Raw genomic sequence first — 25,452 nt, forward strand, 5'->3', positions numbered from 1 at the left:
GTAGTTATAGCGAGGTATCGCAGCAATCTTCCCTTAGAATGGCGGGCTCGCCACCGCCTAGCACGTCACCCTGGAAACCCCTCCAAAGAAGCCGCAGACCCCAGCTCTCCCTCCCACCACTCCACCACAAGCTCATCACAACTACCGACAAGTCCGCCCGCCTGACCCTCCATGTCACAGACCTGACGACCCTCTACACCGCCACGCTCAGCCACTCCGCCATCACCGCCGAAGCCACGCGCAGCCACTCGCCCATCGACCCGGCCGAAAGCGCCAAGCAATTTACTGTGTTGCTCACCTACCTCTCCCAATCCCTCGCGGGACAGGGCAACACCCTCGCCCGCAGCGACGACGACGATGATGATGAAGAGACCGCCAATCTCGCCCTGCGCACTTCCATTGCGCTCCCCAAGCCCTTGCCCCCCCTAACATTCACGTTCCGGCTCACGCGCCAATCGCCTGCGGCGTTTTCGGGCATCGTGCTCCGGCCGGCGCTGCATGCGACGCAAGTTCTTAGGGGGAAGCTCCAGAAGTTGTTGGAGGTGGTGAGGGATAAGGATCATGTGATTGCGAGGTTGTTGGAGAGGGTGGGGAGTCAAGCGAGTGGGGATATGAGTTTGGTGTTTCCGACTTTGACGGGGAGGAAGGGGAGAGGGGGGGAGAAGGTTGGGGTGGAGGAGGCGGGGAGGTGGGTGCCTGGGTTGAGGGAGTTTGATGGGGAGGAGTGGGAGGGGGAAGAGGGGGAGGGGGATGGTGTTGATGGGTTGGTTTTGCAGGGTGCGGCGGAGGGGAATGTGGAGAGTGAGGATTGGGTTGGGAGGTTGCCTGGCTTGGAGGCCTTAGAGGACGGAGGCAAAGAGAAGGCGGGGTTGAGTAGGCAGGTGACGAAGGAGACGACGATGGCCCCGCAGATGGAGCAATCGGATGAGGATGCTACGGACAGTGAGGATGAGTTTGAGAGACAGCCCACGCCGCCGAGCGCAAGGAAAGGGGGTAGGACTACGGCGTCGCCTCAGGCAACGACGAAGGAGAAACGGCCCACAAAGTCTCCGGAAACGTCGTCAGACGACAGCGATGCGCCACCAGCTAAGAAACAGAAGACTTCGGCGGCGGATGGAAAACGAGGCACCAAACTGGGCGGTCTGGGACGCAACAAGACGGGAGCAAGTGTCACACCAGCGCAAGACTCTTCCTCCCCGGAACCCGAAGCACAGCACCGGCGACGTCAGCCGTCTACATCCCCCGCATCTGAAGGCAGGCGAGCCTCCAACGCTTCCACGGCTACAGCAACCGAAAGCGACGATGAGCCGCAACCGCTGTGGCCTACCACACGCTCCAACGCCAGAGATCAGCACCAGTCCAGCTTCCCACCCGCCTCCTCCCCGCCCGCGACGCGCGCAACATCCAAACCCCCGCGTCTCGGCGGCTTGAAGGGCAAGCCGAAGCCCAAACCTGCCGACTCGGCCACTTCCACACCTTCCCCCGAGCCAGTGTCGCCGGTCAAGAGGTCAGAGTCGGTGTCGACAACGCCCTTGGCAAGGAAAGGGAAGCTCGGACGCCTCGGCGTTGGGCGGAGAACGCGCACGCCATCCGTCGAGCCCGAAGCAACGCGGAATTCGCCGGCACAACCAGCTTCGGAGACGCCGACGCATAGGTTGGGCAAGTTGGGGATGCGCCGTAAGGGGATGGGACGGGGGGCGACGCCGGAGATGGAGACTGTCGAAGAGACTGAGGGTGGACATGGTAGTAGGCAGTCTTTATCCGAAGAAGAGGAGGATCTAGACCAGGGATCCACCGCGAATCAACGTCACAGCGCGCGTCAATCTGGCACGGCGGCGGCAGAGCTACATAGGGATACCCAGCATCGACCAATCACGGAGGAGGCGAAGAGTCAGCATAACGGCAGAAAGGGGCAAGACACAGAGCAGGAGGATGAGGTTTCCAGAGACAGAGAGCCTGAGACGGCCGAGCAGGCGGCGGCAAGGAGGCGGGCGGAGTTGAAGTCTACGGCGGCGAAGGCGCCGGCGAAGAAGAAGCGGCGCTTTTGAACGATGTGGTGGTGCTGGAAGCCACACCTGCTGTCTCGCTGAACTTAACACTCAATCTTTGGGCTCTCTCGTGCCTTGGTCGGGGGAGCGGGCTATGTTCGAATCGAAGTGGCAGCTATCTCCTGATCTTTGTACCGTTGATGGGATCTTGAAGCTGCGGCTGCAGCGACGGTGTCCACGATTGTCTTACCTGAATTACTCGATCGTGAGAGGCAACGAGTGGGACTTGACTTCCGATCTCGATCTGATTGTCTCTATCTGTATGCCTCTAGGCCTTTCTTCACCTTCACCTTCATCTCCAATCCGCCCACCCCATCCGGCTTGTATAAGGCAGGGCTGGAATTAGTCACACCGTACGAGGATTTGAGTGGTATTCCAGAGCAGGCAATCAATCAGCCAACGACAAGCCCCCTTCGCGTCGATATGGCAGGTTCTGGCGGGTGGTGGCCTGATGGAACGTCAATCGAGCGAAAAGACGGCGTCTGTGTACAGCCGGATGGCATACAGCGGGTCGTGGCCCGACATGACTCGACTCGATATGAAATCGCCGACATGAGAAGCGGCCAGGTGGCATGCTTGTAGTAAGACACATGCAGGCTCGCGTCTGCTGTATGTGTGCGGTCTGTGTCTGTCTATGCGTAGGGAACGCCTCATGAGGCAGCAAGTAGCGCATCATCAGTCATCACACCACATCTCCTATCTTATCGAGCCATAAACTGCGCATGTTAACTACACACAGACGCACAACGAACCAGCAGTGGCTGGCAAAGGCGAAAAGCCCTTGGTGATGATGACAGTGATTGTGATTGTGATTCGAAGTGTCCCGCGAGCGTCCCGTCACAGCACCCAACCCTGTACATGTATAAGCAACAGACATGTTGATTGCTGTCCCGCCCGAAGCCAGGCAACGACTGGCAGCTCGGATGGACCATGACTGGTCGCCCTGCTTGCTCCTCGAGCCACCACGGCCACGACACGCCACGGGTCGTACAGGGTCCTGCAAGCCACACCTTTACGATACGCAACTCGTTGTTTTGCCACATTTCGCCGCAAGTATCCGTACATGCTGTATGCAAGTATGCACATATCCCGGGATCCGGGTTTGGGGGTGCGGTTTTCTCTGTGTTCAGGCGTATTCCTTTCCGAAAAATGCCATTTGCCATATCCCAGTTTAGATAGGGGGAAACGGCCAGCAAGGGGGTGCGTGCACAGTCTTATCCGTGGATCCAGTCAAGACTGTCAGAAGCCGCCCCAAACCAACAGGTCCCCCCGCAAACGGAAAAGACAGACACACAGACAGGGTCTGCTGTGCCGGGTCGGTCAGACAGAGACGACAGACAGCACAGCGCATCCCGGCTACAATACATACGCACACCACCCAGTAAATACACGAAAGCTGAAAAGGGGCTTCTTCAAAGAACAAAACGATCTATATACAAACTGACCAAAGTCACCCCAGCAAAGAAACGTCTACCGAGTACGAAACCGAAAGTCTATGGGCTCGGACCGGGGGATATGCGGTGAGCGAGCAGCACACATCCACACCCTCGCGTCGAGGAATTTGGGACCGTGCTCCGAACGAAACGCCAATTAGGGGGGCCAAGATTACGGAGTACTTGTAGAGAAGCCGAAAGGTACGTATGTACTACTATGCTACTGTAGTGGTAGCAAGCGAGCGGACCGGATAGGCAAGGGGGACGCCGGCGCGCGCCGGGGCGGCGCGGCGAAGACTTGGGATTCGGATGTGGTTCCAGAGAGAACGGGTTTCGTTTTTACTACGTCAGACCTGGTTTCGAGGACTATCGGTGTGCGGAAGTCCGATATTCCTGGCTCGTTTGCAAAGTCCTGGGAGTGTGGGCTTAGGGAGTTATTAAGCGGAGCAAGGAAGAGTCCACGGCGGGAGGGAGGGCTCCGGGGGGGGTGGGAACCGTGAGGTCCAGACTCATCTACGACGTGCGAGTGTTGGTATAGCTGTTGATGGTTGCTTCTCTTGCAAAAGGTCGATACGAAGTTCAGCGGGAGGGGAAAGAAAGAAAGCCCGAAAGGTTTAGGCTATGTACACTTCCTCCTTCTCACCCCTCATTCCTCCCAGTCTGCAGAGCAGAGCTCGTTCCCCCCCTCCGATGCAAGGAGTTCGGATATATGCAATATGCAACATGTCATGCAATGCAGATGCGATGCGATGCAATTATACCAACCAAAAAAAGCTTCTTTTGCTTTCAATCATCGATCCAGAGCAGAACTCCTCTCCACCTCGAAGAATTAATCCCGCTCGTTGAAGCATCAACATCAACATGACGGTTGCTTTCGCCAATTTGGGTTTTGTAACAAATGCGGCTCGCGCGCCGGTATGCTCTTCTTCTTGCCTCCTTCGCTTTTCTCCACCGTCAAAGCACTTGCAGCGATGTGACCGCTCAAGCTTGCTGGCCGATTGCCAAAAGAATTAATCAGACCTCGGATGGCCGGCCGGCCTGGTCTCGTATGGCCAAAACAATCAATGATGACTCGCCAGAACGCCCATGAATGAAGACAAAAACAATGCATGCAGGATTGTCAGTAATGCTGACATCCACCCATCCGCCACATCAGATGTTGCCGTGAGGCACGTGAGGCTCTTTCCTCTCCTGGTCAGCCAGGCGCTGCTGTTGCACCCTTTCATTGCTCGTGTCTTTTTCGCGGCCGTGATCTTCGTCCATGGTTGCTCAAGCCCAGGGGTATATCCTCCGTGGTCCCACCATTACAGCCTCCTCCTGACCCCCCTTCCCAGGAATCCTTCAGGGGTGACCCGGTGGTCGCCCTCCCGACCATTTACTGCCCTCTTCTTGCTGACTGCTGTTGGAGGGCTCCTCCGCCGCGTTCCATACGCCTCGAGCGAGACTGCTTTGTGAGAAGTTGACTCGCTTGTGACCACGTCGTGAAGTGGCAGGCTTGCTGCGGTTCTTGGCCGCCTCGGCCTCGTCTTCGCTGACACTGGCACTGTCGGCTTCTGCATCTTCGATAGTCTTGCGCGCTCGGTTTTGTAGGATCTCCGCCTCCTCCTTGGCCTTTTGCGCCCGACTCTGCTTCCGCCACATGCTTGCGTATTTGCCATCGAGCGCTAATAGATCAGCGTGCGTGCCACGTTCGGCTACCGCTCCGTCCGACAGGACGATGATTTGGTCTGCACCGACAATCGTGCTTAGACGATGGGCAATGATGAGCATCGTCCTGCCCTCAGCAAGACGAGAGAACGAGGCTTGGATCTTCTCCTCCGTCTCCGTGTCGAGAGCGGCGGTGGCTTCATCCAGAAGTGTAATACGAGGATTCTTCAAGATAGTTCGAGCGATGGCCACACGCTGACGTTCACCTCCTGATAGTCGCACCCCTCGTTCACCGACTTTGGTCATGTAACCGTCTGGGAAGGCCATGATGCGGTCGTGGATGGAAGCTGCTCGGCAGGCATCGTAGATTTCCTCCTCTGTAGCGGTCTGATTCGCGTACCGTAGGTTGTACATGATGGATTCGTTGAACATGTTACAATCCTGAGGGACAACTCCAATGTATCGTCGTAACGAGTCGATCGTCATGTCCTGGACGCTGCGGTTGTCGATTCGAATCACACCAGAAGAGGGGTTGTAGTAGCGGTATAGCAAACGCATGACTGTTGACTTGCCGCCGCCGGATTCTCCAACCAAAGCTGTCGTAGTCCCGGCCGGACAGTGGAAGGACAGGTTCTTGAGGGCATCCCGACGATTGTCGTAGGAAAAGGTGACATTGCTGAAGGTCACATCGCCCGTACACGACTCCAAATCTTTCGCATCCTCGGCATCCGTAACGACTGGCTGCTCTTTGAACAACTCGAGCATTCTCTCGGCATTGATGAGATTGTTCTGGATGGTGCGGTAGAAAGTGCCGAAAAAGTTCAATGGTGCTTGCAATTGGGCCATGTAGGAGATGAGGACCACAAAAGCCCCAACCGTCTGAGTGCCCAGTGCGACCTGGTAGGCCTCGATGAAGCATGCACTCAACAGAGCGAACATGAACAAGGCACCTTGAACCGTGTTGAGGAACGCCAGCGTCACCTGGACCCATTTTTCGAAACCTTGCATAACCTTGATCGATAGTCTGTAGCGGTCAAACTCGTACTTCTCCGCGTTGAAGTACTTGACCGTGTCCCAAGAATGCAACGAATCGTTTTTGACCGCCTCCATTTCTCGATCTGCATTGACAAAGTCCCGGCGAAGCTTGACTCGCCAAGACGCAAGCCGAATAGTGACATAGATGTATGCAATGGTAGTGATGGAGACGACGAGGCCGAGATAAATGTCGAAACGGATGGTCAGATAGCCGACTGCCACAATCAAGTCAAAGATCATAGGCCCAACACTGAAGGTGACCAGTTCGAGGAAGCTATTGATGGCACTGCCTTTGTTCAGTGCCGAAATGAGCTCGCCCGTCCTTTTGCCGGTGTGGAACTCGGCACTAAGTCCGTGAACGTGCTCGAAGGCGGCGGTGGAGATGGCTCGGTAGGAATATTGCTCAACAGGAATCCACATGATCGTCCTAGCAGCCGAAAGGATGCCTTGAGAGCCCTGCAGCCACTTGAAGACAACGTACATGGCAATATATCTCCAGGGCGCTCGCACTCCATGGCCGTCGTCACCAGAAAGAGCATTCACAATGCGCCCAGTCATGATGGGGACGAAAAGATTGATGATTCGCTGGGAAACCATGATAAGAAAGCAAGCAGTGGCCAAAGCTTGCAGTTTGATGGACTTCTTGGGCCAAAGGTATGGGATCAGCACGACAAATCCCCTGAGGTACTGGTACCAGGTGACGCTGGGAGTCTCGGTTGGCTTGGCCCATGCATCGCCCTGCTCCTTAGGCTCGGTATGCGCGTTCTGGCCCGTGCCATAGGCATGGCCGTTGGGATGTCCATTCTCGCCCTCAGCTCCGCCATTAAGAAGAGGGGCTCGTTCGGATGAAGCTCCATCGGATGCAGAGGCGGTCTTGGTTGGTGAGATTTTGTAGATGATGAAAAAGATGGACATGCCAAGTAGCAACAGGATGCGAACGAAGTAGACAATAACTTCAATAACTTCCCAGCCAGTGATCTCTTCTCGGAACTGGCCGCCCTGTTGGTCGCCCACTTTGGGATCATGGTGCGGAGCTTTATATATCTGCAAGCTCGCCCCGAGAATTATCGAGTCCAGCGGTAATGAGACGAGCCAGACCAGCAGATGGACGCTAGTCGGGGCCGGGACGCAGTCGTGAAGACTGATCAAGACGATAGACCAAACGAAGGAGGATCCCACCACATAGACGATGGCGCTCTGGCCGGGCCACCATTGCAAGTGCCGGTCGACCAAGGCTTGAATGAGAATAAAGGCGGCATTGACGAGAAAGGTCAACAGGACGCCTGTTTGAAATATTCTGAAGACGATTTTGGCGGGATGGGAAAAATCCTTGACAGCCACAGCATGTTTGACCTGATTGGCTGATTTCCGACGTAGGGGCAAAGGACGACCTCCAGGCCCTCTCATGGCATGAATCTTGACCTGGCCGACATCCTCTGGGGGGGCGTTCACAATGCCATGCGTCACAAATCCCACAAGGAAGAGGACCAAGATGATGGCTGGGTACAGTGTCTTGGCCCAATTCAATATCCGCAGACTGGTCTCGAGAGGGAGCTCGGACGGTCGCGGAGCAGCGCCGTCCATGTTGACGAAGAAAACGACCAAGCGAGTGAAAGCCCCAGAAGGGGGAAGATGAAGTGAAGAAGGTCGACTCGTGGACGAAAGATCTGCAATTAAGGTGGTGTGGCGCAAGACGCGATGGTAAATCGAAGAAACTAACTCAGCTGACTAGAGGATGGCGAGTGGATGGCCCTGGTTGGACAGTCGGCTGATTACCGCAGCGGTTCAGATTCGGAGTCGCTCTTCGTCTCGGCAGAGGGCTCCGCAAAGGCAAGTATAGCGAAAAGAGGAGGGCAATAAAGATACAAACTCGATCAAAAGGTCTCGTGCATTGCGGCAAGGACAAGTCAGCTGTCCTCGAGTGACGACAAGCTCGCAGATGCCTGGAAGGCCAAAAGTCGGTCGAGGCAACAGGTGGCGACGGGGACAACGAGGAGGTGGTGATCTTGTGACAAAGTTTCTAAGGCAGGTCTACTCTGTTCTGGGAGCCGGGACGGACGGTGGAGACGACGATGGCAGTGTCAGTAGTGCCAGAACGGGCTGGGCCAGAAGGGCGGCTGAAGTGATCAAGAGGTATGTGCAGGGTGTAGCTGAAGTCCGCGGTGGATGGCGATTCAGGCGACACAGAGATGCTCACTGCCGATGGCGACCGGCAGGGTGGAGATGGACTGAGACAAAGTGGTCCTACCCAACTCTGTTTAATAAGACCAACAGAGTCTTCTTATATGCTGCCTCGACCGTCTAGTTATCGTCCAGTATACCGGGGGATCACTGGTGGCTTTCGCCTCTAACCGAGGGCTTGTGGCGTCCATTGGGAAGACTTCCAGCAACCCGACCACTCTCTGTTAACGGTCCTCGTCCCGTCAGGACATGCCACCTGTGCCTATGCATTTCCACTCTCCTTCACCGCCATGTCTACACAGTAAATAAGTAGCCCGACGATTGCTTTGACCCATCGAAGATGAAGCATAGTGCTGCTCGGCCTGTCTAGGCTGCATCGACCCGCATAGGGCCAATCGTGCCCCAAAGACCGGTCGGTAGGTGGGAACCCTGCCCCGGCGTAAGCGTTAGAATCCTAGTAAATTTGGGGGGGGTTCGGGGCGCAGATGCCGTGCCCAATGACTTCTCCGCACATCGTCGGCTTGCTGCAAGCTGCTGCACCACCATGCATCCGCGATCGCTTTAAATACCGCATCTTGAAAAGCAACATCCAGATCTGTTGCAGGTACCGGACGCTTACCATCAGCCGGCATCGCGCTACCATCCCAGCACTTGGGGCGCCTGCTTGCATGGCCATTTGATCACTTGAGCAGGACGCGCCACAGTCGCCCCCACAATCATCACCACCAAGTGCACAAACCATCATGTCACGGCCCTGACTCGTGCTTGATGAGAAGAGCAATGGAGCTGCGCGCGGTACATCAGCTCTGCTTAGAGTACCATGTCTGAGCCACCCTCCTTTTCCCAATTCCAGACTCTTCCTCCACCTCCACCTGCGCCGCCGCTGCCTCCCCCGCGTCTCGGCCCTCTACAACGCTTCATCGCGCCTCTCGGCCTATCCAAAGGCTCGCGGCCTGTCACCAATCGAGCCAGTAGCAGCACTGGAAACGCAGCTCGACCGGCCGCTCGTCGCTCCTCCGGTTCTCTTACCTCCACGTCCAGCGTCCAACATCGCACCGGGATCCCCATTGCTGCGATCGACATCAACAGAACCAAGACCCATGCTATTTTAGCCGGAAGAGACATTCTCAAGACCGTTCGCGTGCATGAAGGAAAGGCCACCGAGGATTTCAACCTCCGATCATCCATTGTATCATACGCGTCCACTCATGGCTCTCCCCAAGGCGATGCTGCCACGCGCAGAAGAGAATATCTGCCCGCAAGAGACGTCAAGTGGTCCACTGGGGAGCTCTACCCGCATATCGTGGCCACTGCCGCAATCAACGGGCGTATCTCGCTGTACGATGTAAATGCTGCAGGTTCGAGAATCGAACTGGCCTGGCTCCACGAGCACACCGGACAGGTCAACAAGATAGATATTGATCCATTCGCTGGGCGCTATCTACTGTCAGCCAGTCAGGACAAGTCAGTCAAGCTATGGGATATCCGTGATCCCAAGGCTACCAAATCTAAGTCGAAATTCGATGTCCGTACCGCCGTCCGTCACGTCTGTTGGTCGCCTACGGATGGCAACGATTTCGATTTCGCCGTTTGCGCAGACGGAGGCATGATTCAAAACTGGGATGCCCGAAACCCTCTGGGACCCAAGGTCAGCATACACGCTCACGAACGCGGTTGCTATTCTTTAGATTGGCATCCTGATGGTCGTCATGTCGTCAGCGGAGGCTTCGACAAGTACGTTCGAGTCTGGGACTTCAAGAGTGATTCTCGCCGCCAGAAGCCCGTCTATCAGTTTCGGGTGCCGCAGGCCGTGCGAAGTGTCAGCTGGCGACCTATCAGTGAAAACGAGCATCATGTGTGGCGCACCTCCCAGATAGCAACCACCTACCACGAAAGTGACCCTCGCATCCATGTCTGGGACTTGAAGCGCCCCTCTCTGCCATACGTGGAGCTCGCGGATCTCAATCAGCCTGCTAATGATTTCCTTTGGGCATCTAACAACCATATTTGGACGGCTGCTGATGATGGCGTCTTCAATCAATACGACGCATCTGCATTGCCACGTACGGACGAGACGTTACCACCGTCGGCCATTTCCTGGCTGCCGGGTGGGCAGAATGCCATGTTTCTGGAGGAACGCATCCCTCGCAACAACATACACTTTGATCCTTCGGCGTTTCTAAGTATTCCCAAGGACAAGCTTAGTAGTGGGGATGAGAGCGTCAAATTCAAAGATGCGGTGGTGGACGAGTTCGACTGGCCATCGATAAACACGTCATCTCGCTCAAGACAGGTTCGAGATCTATCTCAGAGATCCGATGTTTCGCGCGCGAGCTCACCATCGGAAAAGCGGCATATCCAGCAGCTTGACAAAACAGTCAATGCTGGATATTTGCTATTGCAGAACGATCAACTCGGAGCGATTGGGTCTGTCCCTAGCGCACCAGAAGACATGGAGGTTGCGAGTTTTCTTGCCAACAATTATGCTCCAATTGCGTCTGAAAGCCAACGACGGAAGGAGCCTGAGCTGGTTCTTTCGAGGCTGGAGACAAGCTTCATGAAGAATGCTGATGTTTGTGACGAAGTAGCACTGCATCGGTTGGCACAATCTTGGCGCATGATCGCAGCCGTTGTCATTCCAGAACTACAAGACTGGGTCGCCAACAATCGAGCGGCTCGCACGTACGAAGCCGAACAGCGCAAGACACGCCGCAAAGCCGAAAGTCCATCTTCCAAAATTGATGCAAGTCCTACATTCAGCAAGATGTCGGCACGTGACAGGTCGTCCAGACTCGATTCTAAGGATAGTAAGCTCATGAGCAATCTCTTTCGAGGCCTCAAGGACTTAGGGAAATCATCCGAACAAGACAGCTCTTCCAATATGACAACGCCAATGGCTCGGCCACTACCTGATTCGCCGAAGAGTACAACTCAGGATAAGCGTGCCGTGGGCTCGCCTACTCCGTTGAGCGTCATTGAAGATATCCCACCGCTGCCAGAATCCTTGCTAAATTCTCATGCTACTGCAGCAGCTGCTGCTTATGCGCTGAACGATGATGAAGCCGCACCACCAAGTTCTCTCACATCGCCGCGACGAAAAAAACATGACCAGCTCCAGCCCACAGCGTCCCATGGTAAAAGCTCCCTGTTATCAAGCAGTCAAGCTCTGGATCCATCAGAACCTGTTCCGCGCGCCTCTCCTTTCCTGCAGGCGCAAAGGCAAGAAGAGCGACGCGCTGCACTCCGTGACTATCGGGCCCAGGCACGGCCAATCTTTTCACTTGAAACGCAAGCTAAGGATCCCGATTATAGCCATGTCTCCAAACACGATTCTGCTGAAAGCTTCCCTATGTTCTCAGCATCGACGGGTAGCTCTCACAAGGCAAGGTCCATGGGTCTCTCTGCTAGCTCCCAGGAGCCAAACACGAGTAGACCTCAGCGACAGGATAGCTGGTTGTCCAGAGAAGACAGCACTGAATCTTCATCAGCATCCGCGTGGACGTCCGGGAGGGCCGGCCGAGACAGCTATGCTGAGCAGAGCGTGAGCATGCGCGAGTTTTCCTTTGGGGCGGATGCGCCACCTTTCAATATGGACGACACCCCTGAACTCGAGAAAGAGGACGACTTCCCATCAGATGCAGCCGATGTACAAGCACCCACAAGGGTGACATCACAAGATCCTGCTGTTTCGTCGTCTCCCGAGGTGTTCGAATTTGACCATGGCTCGTCACCAGCAAAGCCACGAATACATGCTCTGAACCCCATCATGAAACGAGCAACCGATAAGGACAAAGTAGCCGCGAGAGCGGTTTCGGTCTCGGTCAGGGAGCTGGAGGATGCCGAGATAGGGAAGGAGCAAATTATCTTTCAAGACCTAAGGCCCATCGACATGTCCACGTATCAGCCAAAGCTACCTTTCGCGTGGTCTTCGCTCCCTCTGCTCTGTCATTTGATTGCTTACGACATTGATAGTGGTGTGGCCTGTGCACAGTTTTCGGCTCATCTCTTGTTGCATCTGATGCCTTATTTCTTCACGGTGACATCGGGTTACGCGTCGACGTTGAAGCAAGCGCCGGAGAGTTTGGCCGAGCGTCTAATGCGGCCTGAGCTGGCGGAGAGGATAATTGAGAGTACTCTGCGCAAGCATTTGTCCTTTCTCCACCAGCTTCATCTTTTCGTACCTTTAGTGGCCTTGCGGAAGAGTTGCGTTGATCTGGGGCTGGAACGGGTGTCACCTTCCGGTGCTCAACAAACGACTGAACGCAGTGTCTCAAGCAACGATCCATTCGTCTTGGCAACAGCATGCAGCAGATGCGGAAGTGCCATGGCTGCTGGACAGAATGTCTGCGGCAGCTGTGCCCAATCACGCGCAACATGTGCTGTCTGTTTTGGTCTGCGTCCAAACAAGACCAGCGACACGGCTGCGTGGGTTGTTTGTCAGTCTTGCGGGCACGCCACGCACTTTGTATGTATGCAGCGGTGGCAGTCGCAGGCAGGTGCTGATGGGAACTGCCCGTCCGAGGGCTGCGGCTGTGACTGTACCCCGGGCAGATTGCGAAAGGCGCGTATTGAGAGGCAAGCAAAGGCCTACGACGAGAAGAAGCTCATCCGTGGGGCCGGTACGACTTCAGCGAAACGCGACTCTGTGCGAGCTTCGCATTCACCGGCTGTCGATCGGACGAGGGCCGTCATGAGAGCTGCCAGCGGAGAGCGCGCGGCGCAGAGCGGTGACGAGCGAGGCGGGCGAAGAGCCAGTGGCCGGTCGAGTATGGGCAACATTGTGAGCTCTTCACGCAAGAGCGTTCGCCTTGTCACTCCGGGCGAAGAGAGAAATCCCGCCGCCTGAGCAAGTTTGGGAGCACCAGTATTAGATTCGACTGGCAAGCGGCTGGCTCATGTCTGCAGCCCGTCACGGATTTCGCATCAATCTCTTCCAGAGGTTCGTCTTCGAGCCTTGGCGCAACATGCAGTGTTGTATATTGGACACAGGGATAGGATCGACGCCGCAGCTAATTTGAAGAATATCCATGTAGGAGACATTCAGGCACCCTGTACTTGTAAGGAGATTGCTGCCCGGCCCTGAGGCGTTCAATGCCCCAACAATCCGGCTACCGACCAGATGGCTACGGCAAGCAAGTACTTCTGGAATCCGGTGAGCTTCCACCAATAATACCTAACTGATCCCGGATGGCTCACTGGCGAGCCAAGCGGATGTCCAAAGTCGGCACCAGTGCAGTCCAAATGGTCTACGGAGCTACAGTGCTATACAAAGTAAAGCCCAGCGCTCGCGTAGCTAAGCTTAGCTGTCTAGTGCTTAGCTGCAGCTATGTCATGGTGCACGTTGTCGGCTGGGCTCCGGAGAAGAGGTACCTACTCCGTACTCCGTGCTTACACGAGAGCTCAAAGGCTAGAACATTGTTCTCAGAACGCATGGCCCAAAGATGCGGCGCTCATACGGACAATTCTCAGCTCTCCCACAAAGCTTGTGTTGCTGAAGGCCGTGGTGTTGAAGCCCCAGCCTCGTTCTCTCCGGGGAATGTGGGCTTCGGAGGAAGTGAAATCCACCAATCAACCGGGACGTCGCGGTGCCTGGAATAGCTAAGCGCTAGCCGTTCAAGGGAAGCGGCCCACTACGGCTGGGCGTCATCCTCCAGTCCCAGCTTCGTAAGGTCGAGGTCACTAATGCTGTGCCTGCGACATGAGCTGGCTGGTCGTTGACGTTGACACGCGCGCCGACTCCGTTGGACGTCAGCGCAGAGTTGTGCTAGGGCCGGAGTCCCGAACAATCCCGTCAATCTTCCGCTGGTAATTGGGTGGTGCCCGTTGGCGGGGAATCGGGTCTAGCGAGATTGGGTTAAAAGACCATGTGCTATTCTCCTGCGGGCAGAACGATACCTGTTGTCCAGGGCTGAGACTGGTGCTCAGGTGACGAGTACTTGGTACTATTGTTGGGCCGAGGGCACTCATAAGGACTCCGCCTTATATGGCGACTATAAAAGAGAGGAGGTACCACCTCGACCATGACCTCTCCGACCAAGTCTCTCGCTCCCAGTCAGTCGTTCTCGCAACAACAAGTTCCCCTATCTCTGCCACGTATACTCCTCACTCCTCGCCTACAACATGAAGGCCTCCATCGCAGCACTCACCAGCATCGTCGCACTCGCTTCCGCTGCTCCTCCAGGCTTCCCACCCAGACCATGGTGTGACCTCAGCGAAGACACCGCCGCCGCCCTCGTTGACGGCTGTATGTTTCCCCATGTCCCCTCTTCCCCATGACACCCTCCAAACTAACCCTTCTCCTCGCCAGTCGGCTCCCTCCTCACCACCTTCACCACCGACAACGCCAACAAATTCCTCCACGCTTCCAACTTCACCGACACCTCCTCCTCGATCAACTTCCTGACGGGCCAGCCCCTCGACGGCATCACCTTCCCCAACCGCGACGCCTTCATTGCCGGCCAGGGCGCCCAGCCCCCCATCGGCTTCGAGGTCTTGGGCATCGACGCCGTGGCCTGCAAGGCGCCTGGCGACGGCGTCGTGGCGTTCCGTTGGAAGGCCACGGTCGGGGGGAACCAAACTGGGGGTGCCAAGGGGATTAATGTCCTGTATGTGACCAAGGAGGGCGTGTTGGAGGGGCAGGGGGTCGAGGGGTGGGTTATTGAGAGTGTGTTTAGCGAGTTTAATAATGCGGTGTGGGTGCAGGAGTTTGGGGGGAGTTGTGAGGTGGCTGCGCCGCCGCCGGCGTCGTAGGTTGCTTGTGCAGGGTGAGGGTTGTCTGCATCGTGATGAATTGTATAGAAGTGTAGAATTGCGGAACACCATAAAGCGCTGTTAATGTGATCAGGAAAAGGCGAAACATTTGGCGGTATATTTCTTTCGGTTCAAGGTGTTCATCGTAGGCGGTGGGAAGGGTCTGATGCTCCTGCGGCAGATCCCCTATACTCGTTCCGGAGGCTCAAGCAGGGCTTTCCTTCTCGGCAGGGCTGAAACTTCCTCGAGGTAGATTTACCTGGTACGTACCAGCTGCCGGCTGCTGCCGCTGCCGCCGCCGCCGCCGCCGCACCTTGCTCGGTCCACGCACTACCAAGATCCAGCATCATTTAAAATTCCTTCACGGGACCAGAAACATGACCAAGCTGTACGGATACCCATGATAAAGCAAGGCGATTTTCGAGGTAGAAGACCTCAGGACTCGATGCGATTGGGCGGGGCGGAGTGGGCGGAGTTTGGGAAGCAGGGCAGATTCGTGCCGCTCCGCCACGATCGAACAGGGAGGGGCCGGCAGAAGAAAGCAAAAAGCAAAAAGCAAAAAGCAAAAAGATATCCGCTTACTTACTTCGTGCGTCTTCTCGATCGGTCAAGTTCCTTGTGGTATGGGAGCTGTGGTGCACATATATCACGTTACTACACCCAGGCTCGATGCTTTCAGGCTTTCAGGCTATCTTCTTCCCTTATTGTTCGACGCCTTCTCTCATACCCTCGATGTTCAACCCTGAAGCAGGCCGACGCGTTCATGATGGTCAACGGTGCATCCTCACCTTAGTCATGCCATTACGCTGCTGCACTGGCGATGCAGACGCAGAGCCTGTTGTCAACTGCCCACCCGACACCGCTCGTAGGCCTCAACCTTCATGAGCCCAGCCGCTCCTGCGACGGAATCTCACGAGCCAGACACCTGGCCCGCAGCAAGTATTAGCGGCCTCGATGGAGAGACTTTTGACGATCCCCGAGTGTTGAGAACAAGTGGGCCAGAGAATGCAGTGCGGCTATGCGCAAGAGTGATATTGGCAATGGAGTCGATGAGCGCGTTGTTCGTGATATTACGGTTGGTGCACTTTCTCCGCGGTGGCAGTTGACGATGGGAATCCGTGTCAAGAGGCTTCGACCCCAGGCCTGATGCCTGACCGTGAGACCTCCTCGGCTCTGAGGCAGGCGTCGATGCACGTCGCAAAGATGGCCACCGATCCTGCTGTCGCATTGTGGTCGAGTTTCCAGCGTTCAGTGCAGCTCCTGCTCTATGCTATGCAGAGTCTCGAGGATGCCGGTGACCCTCGCCACATGGCGTTGGCCGACTGTCGGCCTGGCCCGGCCACAGTACCGCCAAGACAGGAGGATCGTGGTGGAGGTTTTGAGGTTGGTGGCCTTAAACACCAAGTTCAAAGATTTACCGGTGGGATTCTCACTACCTGCCGCTTCAGGTAAATTATCAGGGTCACCACACTTTCCGCCAGCCATGCCCCGTCGGCATTGACTACTGAACCGAACTCTCTATCACGTTCTGTGCTAGCTGCCAGTGGGCTGAGAATCTGGCGCCTGTCGACGAGCACATTCTCGTGTGAAGTATCATGGTCGAGGATATTGTCGCCTGCCCCAGCTTGAGGCTTGTCAAGACTCAAGAGTGCACATAGGCCACCACTAAGATCTGAAACGCCCTGAAGCTAGGTCGACACCATGGCTGTCGCCAAGACGGGAAACACGAGGTCTAGAAATAGCCAAGGGCCTCATACAGTAATCTGTTTCCCGCTGCACCCTCCGCATTCTCAGCCGCACAGGTTCCCCGCCCCATCTGCCTCTCCTGGCAGCGTTGGGGACATCAATCCCGCCAGGAAAGATGCACTGTGCCGGTGAGTGCTCAATTGCCATTCTTCTCGTGGAGGCTTCAAATTTCCTTCTTCGGCGTGTGATCGGCGACGGGTTTATCGGGGCTAACCTGGGGTCTTTGATCTCAGCTTCTGAGGTAAGGTTCCCGCGACAAGGCTAGATCACGACCTGGTGGGCCTTCGTGTACACAAAAAGTCACGCCATCGTTAACGAAACCAATGAACCCCGACTATACTTCCCGCCTGGGAGGTAAACCCAATCAAATGCTCTGCTACGCAGAAGATTAGGGGCTGCTCGAATCCTGCAGGATGCGGCTCACCTAAGCTAAGCAAGCCTTCAACGGTAGCACGAACCAGGCCGGGGCCGCTCCAGAGATGACTGGGCTGTTAACTCCAATCACAAGAACCAGCTTTGAGACCTATCTGCGGGTTTGATCTTCGTCCTTAGATAATCAAAGCCAGCCTTCGCTCACTTTAGCCCATGGGGCCAGAACCTACACGATCTGGCTCGCTCTCACGACACTCTCAAAACCTGGCCCCGATCCTTGGGAAGGCGAGGACTCTGTCGTTCCTTGCCCCCCGTCTGACTAAATACTTTCAACGCCGTCAAGGCCGAGCCTTCTACTATGTCTTATTTCCCGCTCAACCAGCCTGACGGCACCAAGTCGAACGCGTGGAACGGCAGCGAACCGGCCGAGTTCTCTAACACCATCGATGGTTCAACGCCGAATAAGGCTCTCATGCAGGACACCGTCTACGGGGGCTATACGCCTTCGGACAACTCTGATCCGGTGCAGGGAAACCCTCCTGCTCAGAAGCAGAGGGCTTGGAGTAGGCGTCTCTACCATCTACCCGCGCCATAGTACTAACAGTAGTGCAGGTTCTATGTTCTCCAGGACCAATTCTGGCTTCAGCATCACTACTCCCAAGATCTCATCACCGGCATGGCAACACAAACTGAACGAGAAGCACCGCGGGAGAACGCCGTCCGACAAGGATACGATCCGTTATTTCGATCGCTCGCGCCAAACACGTCGGGTCTTTATCGACTGCCTGTGCATGTGGCTCGTCACCGCGGTCATCTGTGGTGGTCTAGCCGGAACCATTGCCGGGTTCTCCTCCATCGACATCATCACGCAGAAACAGAAATACGCGTACAACGCCCTTGTCACTGCCCTATCCATTCTACTTGGTCTGGCTTTTGCCGCTCAATTCAAGCAGTACTGTGAGATGATGAGATGGCGCTTCCTCGCCTCGTCTTATCGCACCATCAACGATTTTGAGGAGGTACTTGGCTGCGACTCATGGCGATCTACATTTCGCCTCATCTTCAAGGGCTGGAGAAAAGGCAACTTCTACCCTGCCAAGTCACAGATACTGGCACTCATTTGGCTGTGCATTTTCATCTTGTTCAACGTTCTGACCGCTCTGATTGGTCTTACCTACTCCATCGATGTGTCCGACAATTGGGTGTGGCTGGAAGCCGGAAACGTAAGTGTGCTCGATCTGTCGTACATTTCCCAAATGCCACAAGCGGATCCAGCCAACTACGCCGTGCAATGGCAAGAGATGGCAGCAAATCTCTACGGACAGCTTGGCCAGACTTTCCAGTTAAAAGAGTCAGACCCATCCTTTGATGATGGTTACGATGACAAGATCATCTTCACGTCCCACGATGCGAATTTCACAGAATTCTGGTATCGATTCATCGATGCATCACCGACATCCGATAAGCTGATGGCCACCTCCAACCGGACTGTATCATCGACTGCCACGTGTGAGGAATGGCGGATCACAGCTGGTGGCAATGCGGGATTTTCTCCCGAGGATCCGAACGATCCTTATGCTGTCTATTTCAATGACAGCATGGGCAATGCGCACTACCAGCAGATCATGGATGTATCTGCAGGTCTCACCACATGGATGACCAACATTACCGGGATCGGTCACTGCGGCCCGCGGTGTGCGAAGGTGCTAGCACTACAAAGTGGCAACAACATCACAGAAGAGGAGGCAGCTGCAGATGACGTGCCTTACGTCCCCACGCCTCGACTGTGGGCGTGCAACAACACCATCAGTCAGGTAACCGGCTACAACGAGTCTGGGTTCGATGACCCAGACCTTCTCATGCTGCCCGACGCCCAAGCCTTGCTGATCGGTGGAGCCATCGGCTTTTCGGGTATCAACACGGAGAACGACGATCTGCAGTACCAGATCATCAACGGCGACCCGGAAAACTTCTTCAACATGCCCGGAAACTTCACGGCGCATGGGGTCGCCATGTCACTGATGCGCTTCTCCATGAACACCGTCGCGGCCATGGATCGGCGCGGCGCTCCGCGTCTGAACACCACGGGGCCCACCGAGCCCAAGCAGGCGCAAACCATCAACGTGAAGTGGTGGGGTGCGGGAGCCATCCTGGCCGGCGTCCCCTTCGTGCAGTTCCTCATGCTGCTCGGCGTCGTGTGGTTCAGCGGCAAAGCCATCATTCTCGAGCCCGGCTACCTCTCCGCCGCACATCTGCTGTATCCGATCATGCAAAAGGTCGGCCCGGACGGGATATTGATGACTGCGGACGAGATGGCCGAGAAGCTGGGCCCGGACGTCAAGATCGCGTACGGCGTGCGGCCCGACGCCAACGATCCGGGACACCATGAAGTGGATTTCGTGAGGGATCTGGATTGTGTGGAGGAGAGTGAGGGGTTTGGCTATATCCGTGGGAAGATGCCGGAAGGGCGGTACGACTGATGTAGTCATTCGTCTATCGAGTGGAGATGGTAGACAGGCGTTTAGAGGATGACTGTGTGGGCGGTGATTATAAAAAGACTGACTTTTTAGCGATGGTGACTCTAGCGATCCTCTGGGGGGTTTTACTACTTCTCAGGCTTATGCTCAGGCTTTGGGCTCAAGAACAGTGTTGAAATGATGTTATGAAGAAGTCTACTGTCTGATACATGCAACCTGCAACATGCAACGCGTCTTGGTAGTAACTAGCAGTGTCTCCTCCGAGAAACACAGGACACGTTTTTGTGACGGACGGACTAGTCGGTGCTGTGAGATCGCTACAACCATACTGATGCAATGTGGCGTTACCCAGAAAACGAGTCGTAGGCAGTCAAACGCGAGTGAGTACGTCGGTTGCCCGCTTACCACACGCACACCCACATTCTCTTCAGCCCCTCCAAAAAATATTCCCACAAGTCACCAAAAAAGGCAAAAAGAACAGAGGAATGTGCTCTCATAATCAGGAGGTCTTTGCGACTCATGTACCTTTTTACAAGTACAAACTCCCGACTGAGAGATCTTGGACCTTGGCTTGCTATGGCATCTTTCCTATTTTGTTTTTGAAGCATTCCTCCCCGAAAACTACCTTATTGTAAGTAAGGCGTAGAAGTTTTCAGTGACAACGACTCCGACCCCAGGACTTAGCGGTTTTCTCCTGCCTGGTTTTGTGGGTTTGTAGGTCTGTGCGATTGTTGGGAGGGATTTCTGATTTTGTGATATTGATGTGGGTTGCTAGGCAGATGATGGAAGGCTGGGGAGGAGGGGTGCTGCGTGTGACTACTGCGACGGGGGTGGTCGTGATAAGGCGGCGAGGCTGTGGGAATGGAGCCTTGCTGCCTTGCAGGAGCTTGGCTTTTGCGCAGTTTAGCTTTCGACGCACTGATGTTTCCGTTCGCTCTCGTACTTCAGCCGTCTTTGGTGGTGCCTTTCGACATCATAAGAGCTCCTTCAGATGCAATTGATTTCTTCTTAGTCCTCACTTCTCCACATGGCGTCCTTCCTCACCCTCCCGGCCGAAGTCCGAGAGGTCATCTACCATCTAGTCTTCGAAGACTCAGAAGTGTCTGTCCAGCGAGCCTCCGCATCCAATGAGCTATCTCAGCAGCGCTCAGTTGATGACCTTGCCGGCCAAGTTCACTATCGTTACCCGACCCTCAAGAATCGAAACCTGGTCGTTAGCCACAACAATTGCCCTGCTCTATGCCTTACTTGTAGTTGCTGCTACCATGAAGGCTACAACATATTTCTCGAAAGTATGACTATTGGGTTGAGCGGCTCCTACTGCATGCGGCGGCTCATAAAGTCAGCACCCATGGCGTGGAAGAAGTTCGTGACGAAGATCAGAATTGCAGGCATTGCTGAGGCCGTACTTAACCCTACGTACCGGCTCCTGGAAGCGGCACCCAGAGTCAAAGAGCTCATGTTCTGGTCGGATGCCAGAGACTCGCTAACTTTGGAATGTACTTTGTCTGCACTCAAGCAAGCTTCTGCCGTGAGCGTTGCTCAGCATCTACTGGACGACTTCTGTCGGGATATGGCACCTTGCCTGCATGAAATGATGGGACCCGTATACGCCAAATTTCCCAACGTCGACATCAAGATCTCCGGATGCGTGTCAATCGAGCCACTTGGCGATGTCAGTTATAAGGATGCAGATCCGCTCCAAGTCTATGTGAGAATGTACATGATTCGAGTTTCGCGCGCTAACCACGCTTTCAGGATGCTACACTAAGCTTCAGGACGGGAATCATTACCTTTCAGGGTCTTCTCGACGAGAATGAGACTGACAGTGATGTTTGGGCTATCAAGGCGAAGGCTGTGGGAATGCAGGGCTTACGGCTGGCACTGCATCTAGAATATGAAGTGTGATCAGACTTCAACCGCCGTGAAAGGCGAAATTGAGGAGGTCTGAGTATTTCCTACGATGGATAGTTTCCAGAATGCGGAGACCTGACAGGTTCACCGACGACAATCGTCCACCCACTCTATCTCTTCAGTTTTGTCTCCTTTGCGGCGGGAATCAGCGGTGGTCATACACCATTAGGTGAGCACAACTTTTTAGAAGATGATACTTCAAAACAATGCTGACAAGGAGTAGTCTTCGACCTCACTTTTGCTTCTGGCCAGTGCGTGAGACGCCGAAGGGGGAGCTACGACTGGGACGCATGCTGTATGAGTCGGCTGACCACTACATAAGCGACGTGGGAATAATTAGAAGTCGGAGAGAAGGGCGTGGGCAAAAGTACACAAATGCCAGCTGGTGGATGCCACAGAACGATGAGGCCTGTCTGAGGCTACGGCAAGCGGTACCGGGCTCTGAGATAATGGGTTCTTATTTGGACGTCGCGTGTGAAGGCATCGCTTCATCTGCTACTTCATCGATAACGTCTCGAAGAGCTTTCACCGAGATAGAGGTGTTGGTCAGCATTTCGGTCAAGCCAGGCTCGACACTTCAGGATGGCTCTGCCGCAGAGCTGATAGAGGCCCCAGTCAAAATTCATGCCAAATCACCAACCTGACTTTCAGGATGTCTAGGTATCATGCATCCCCGTCTTTGACTCCGCGAACTCCTGGAGAAGCTGTATCCACGTTGGCATGTAACGCCTTTCCTCTAATTTACTACTCTTTGTCGAGCTGCTGACCAAGTTACCAATCCTGTCTTTTGAGCGGTCGAGTCCCCCGAGACCCCTTTGGGTCCAATGCCTCTTGATTCTCGGCTACGTCTGGCGGTTTACATGCGACTGCTGTATCCTCCAGGGACATTTCGATTCTGCTGACCATCTACTCCCGAGAACGGCGAGTCCAGAATCACGCCGGATTTTCTGGGTCACTGACCTTGACGATAGAGCCAGGGACGAAGAGCTCATCGGCTACGCACGTGACCATCAGTTCTTCCCACCCACTTCTGTGGCCATCTGGCTTCTAACAAAGGCTGTAGAGGCCCGATTTGAGCTCCAAGCCCGCGCAGGTCACCCCCAGCAACAATGAAGTGATGTGTGGCAGGCTAGCGTGTGTTGGCAACCAGAACTCCCACAAGGATGGCAAGAGGTGGTGGTGCCTTGACAAGCAGGCTTTCGACCTGCGAGGCTATACATTCCGCCCCTCCATGTGGAGCTTCGAGGATGCAGTCAAGCATATTCCAGGCCAATGGTGCTGTTGATGATAGAAGCTGGACATCGCAGACATACGGGTTCCACGCGAGATATGACACCAGAGCGGAGACCTTGTCAGCAGGAGGCGTAACACATCAGAATCGGAAGAAGCGTATGCGGATGGTCACATTAGAATCTATTCGACTTTGCGACATTTGTTCATCGATGACTCGATCGCTTGTCAAAGCTTTATGAGCTCAGTGTGCTCACCCTTGCTAGTTGTACACACTATGAACGTCAGACGCCTCGCTAACTTGGTTTCCTCGAAACTGAATTTCGCGTCAGGAGGCCGTAACACCATGATCATCTCGAGATGACTTCTTCGTCATCGGATTATCACGCAAGGGACACATTGCTGGCCGCCCTTTTACTCACAGGAAGGTCACCGATGCACAGCCACCATTCAACGCTTCCGCTGCAACCAGTCTCCTAGAAAGGCACTAGCACACAGCAGCAACTCTCGCCGTATCGGCGTATGAGAAGGGCACCCACTCTTGGAGAGCCGCCTCGGTCTCTCAACAGCTCAAACTTCTCATATGCTCTGATAGCCTTAGAGCTCTGGCCCTTAGCGAAGAACACGACCTTCACCCAAAGGTCTTCAGCATCTTCGGTGGCGGGAACGGCAGGACGGACTCCTCTGACCACCAATTCCTTCTGGTCAACGATGTACTCGTGCAACATGTCGGCGTTAGCGCGGTACCAGCCTTCGGTGACCTTGCCGTCACGCCAGATCAAGAAGATGACCTCACAGTTGGCGAGGGAGGAGTTGTCGGTGGCGATGAGGGCGGAAGCAATGACCTTTTTGATGCCGGTACTCTTGTCATCAGTGACGACGATATTGATATTGTCGAAGTAGGAGAACGGGTTCTCATCTGGCGAGGACTGGTCTTGATGGTCGATGAGGTAGGCTTCGGCGGTTGAGAGGCCAACCGATGGGGGCACCGGCACTGGCGCTGGCACGGGGGGGCAAAGTGGTATTCTTTGCACGTCTCTTGGCAGGAGGCTGGACACCGTTGACGCCAGCTTCGGCAGTAGTACGCTTCGATCATTTCTTGCTTGTAGTGCTGCCTGCATTGCCGACAGTCGTCTTCTCGGCTCTTCTGACGATGGCCTCGCCACGAGCGGCACTCCCTTGGCTGCTAGAAGATGGTGCAAGCCGAGAATCATTGTGCTCCAGTTGCTCGATGTAGTCGCTGGCCAGATCAAGATTGTCATTCGCGATGTCCAAGTCCTGACGAAGCTGCTCAGTATACTCATTGGCTATGTCCAGGTCTCGACGCAGCTGGTCGATACTGTCGTTGGCAGCGTCGAGGTTTTCCCGAGTCTGTCTGTACTCGTCAGACTTCTCGATGTACGTTTTCGACAGCTCCTCAAAGTGGCCACCAAGAGTCTCGCTAACTTTGACCACTTTCTTCAATGCACGCAAGAATGGCTCCCGTGGCTCTTTCTGGGGTTCATCTGCAGGGATGCCGGCAGCGTCTTGGTTATTAGCGTCATCGGCGCTGGGAGAGCGGCGCGTGGTTCTAGCGAGCGCTTCTCGTTCGAGACGAGCACTCTCGCGAGTAGTTCGCGGCAGGATAGGCGGGATCGAAGACATTTTGATAGCAGTAGGTGTCTGAAAAGAGGACCGACTGTTTCTGGCCTATTAAACAGACTTAGTAATGGCCGATTGGATAAGGTTGAGCACTCGGACAAGAAGTTGGAATCCGGAAGACAATGTGGGCGAGTACTCTGTTGTGATGCCAAGAAGGTAGCTAAAGGCAGGAGTGACAGCAAACGGACAAAGGAGTACTTGTCACTGTCGCGCCTGTCGTGACATTCGAGGCACTATCGAGGCACTTCATAGAAGACAACGGCTTGGCATGTTTGCTTGATGTTTGTACCACTTTCTGAAAACTACAAATTCCTTGCGGAGTCGCAGCATTTCTATGCTCCCACTCACTACGCCGCACCATCTTGTGTGAGTCGCCAGAGTTGTCGAGACACAGACATGTTGAACCGGCCGAAGTCCGAGACCCGACCTACCCCGTATGAGCATTGATCGTCTTCGGACCAGTATATGTCTTAGGGCAGGGTTCCAGTTCTGCTCCGGCAGGATTGCTGCTCTTGGTGCTGCCGTACACAGTTCCCAGAGTCCAGCGATGATGAAAGGGGTCTCGGGCACGTGGTGGGGCCACAAGTTGGCCGCCATGTGCGTTGAGAAAGAGGGCTACCGACGGGGGTCTGGCTCAATTCTTCTACCTGGGACAGCATGGCTATTATCGACTGCCGGAACTCTTGCGCTTCACCAAGGCTGGTGCGATTGGACGCGTTGGGGGTTATCTTTTTCATCGTTGATGCTGCTACAAGCAAGTCAACGGGGATGGGGATATGGTATTCATTGCTATTCGTTGCTGTGCGAACGATCTTTACACGTACGAACCACTGCAGAGCCTAAGCAGCCAGAGCTCATCGGCCAAGATCCTTCATCCTAAGACACTGCAACAAAAAACACGTTTAGCGTGGTTGCCTGAATACCCAAAATGTGTTAGCGCAAAGTATAATTGGTTGGAGTCAACTGGTGCCACTTTAT

General features: G+C 54.9%; 7 protein-coding genes across 7 annotated transcripts; 5 read left to right on the plus strand and 2 right to left on the minus strand.

Moving 5' to 3' along the window:
• Positions 1 to 38: 38 nt before the first annotated feature.
• On the plus strand, positions 39 to 2,048 carry HMPREF1541_07208 (uncharacterized protein; the record flags this gene model as incomplete). The annotated part of the gene is made up of 1 exon (XM_008721533.1): positions 39 to 2,048. One exon carries the CDS (start codon positions 39 to 41, stop codon positions 2,046 to 2,048), a length of 2,010 nt encoding a protein of 669 aa, XP_008719755.1.
• Positions 2,049 to 4,822: 2,774 nt separating this feature from the next.
• On the minus strand, positions 4,823 to 7,747 carry HMPREF1541_07209 (uncharacterized protein; the record flags this gene model as incomplete). The annotated part of the gene is made up of 1 exon (XM_008721534.1): positions 4,823 to 7,747. One exon carries the CDS (start codon positions 7,745 to 7,747, stop codon positions 4,823 to 4,825), a length of 2,925 nt encoding a protein of 974 aa, XP_008719756.1.
• Positions 7,748 to 9,164: 1,417 nt separating this feature from the next.
• On the plus strand, positions 9,165 to 13,190 carry HMPREF1541_07210 (uncharacterized protein; the record flags this gene model as incomplete). Its single annotated transcript, XM_008721535.1, has 1 exon — positions 9,165 to 13,190. The coding sequence occupies one exon, from the start codon at positions 9,165 to 9,167 to the stop codon at positions 13,188 to 13,190; it is 4,026 nt and encodes a 1,341-aa protein (XP_008719757.1).
• A 1,274-nt stretch (positions 13,191 to 14,464) lies between these two features.
• On the plus strand, positions 14,465 to 15,094 carry HMPREF1541_07211 (uncharacterized protein; the record flags this gene model as incomplete). Its single annotated transcript, XM_008721536.1, has 2 exons — positions 14,465 to 14,588; positions 14,652 to 15,094. The coding sequence occupies 2 exons, from the start codon at positions 14,465 to 14,467 to the stop codon at positions 15,092 to 15,094; spliced, it is 567 nt and encodes a 188-aa protein (XP_008719758.1).
• Positions 15,095 to 17,570: 2,476 nt separating this feature from the next.
• Positions 17,571 to 19,692, plus strand: HMPREF1541_07212 (uncharacterized protein; the record flags this gene model as incomplete). Its single annotated transcript, XM_008721537.1, has 2 exons — positions 17,571 to 17,775; positions 17,825 to 19,692. 2 exons carry the CDS (start codon positions 17,571 to 17,573, stop codon positions 19,690 to 19,692), a joined length of 2,073 nt encoding a protein of 690 aa, XP_008719759.1.
• Positions 19,693 to 21,040: 1,348 nt separating this feature from the next.
• On the plus strand, positions 21,041 to 21,597 carry HMPREF1541_07213 (uncharacterized protein; the record flags this gene model as incomplete). Its single annotated transcript, XM_008721538.1, has 2 exons — positions 21,041 to 21,400; positions 21,448 to 21,597. The coding sequence occupies 2 exons, from the start codon at positions 21,041 to 21,043 to the stop codon at positions 21,595 to 21,597; spliced, it is 510 nt and encodes a 169-aa protein (XP_008719760.1).
• Positions 21,598 to 23,309: 1,712 nt separating this feature from the next.
• On the minus strand, positions 23,310 to 24,477 carry HMPREF1541_07214 (uncharacterized protein; the record flags this gene model as incomplete). The annotated part of the gene is made up of 2 exons (XM_008721539.1): positions 23,310 to 23,903; positions 23,962 to 24,477. 2 exons carry the CDS (start codon positions 24,475 to 24,477, stop codon positions 23,310 to 23,312), a joined length of 1,110 nt encoding a protein of 369 aa, XP_008719761.1.
• Positions 24,478 to 25,452: the final 975 nt, after the last annotated feature.

The sequence above is a fragment of the Cyphellophora europaea genome (assembly GCF_000365145.1).
Source record: "Cyphellophora europaea CBS 101466 unplaced genomic scaffold supercont1.7, whole genome shotgun sequence".
NCBI classification, from domain to species: domain Eukaryota; kingdom Fungi; phylum Ascomycota; class Eurotiomycetes; order Chaetothyriales; family Cyphellophoraceae; genus Cyphellophora; species Cyphellophora europaea.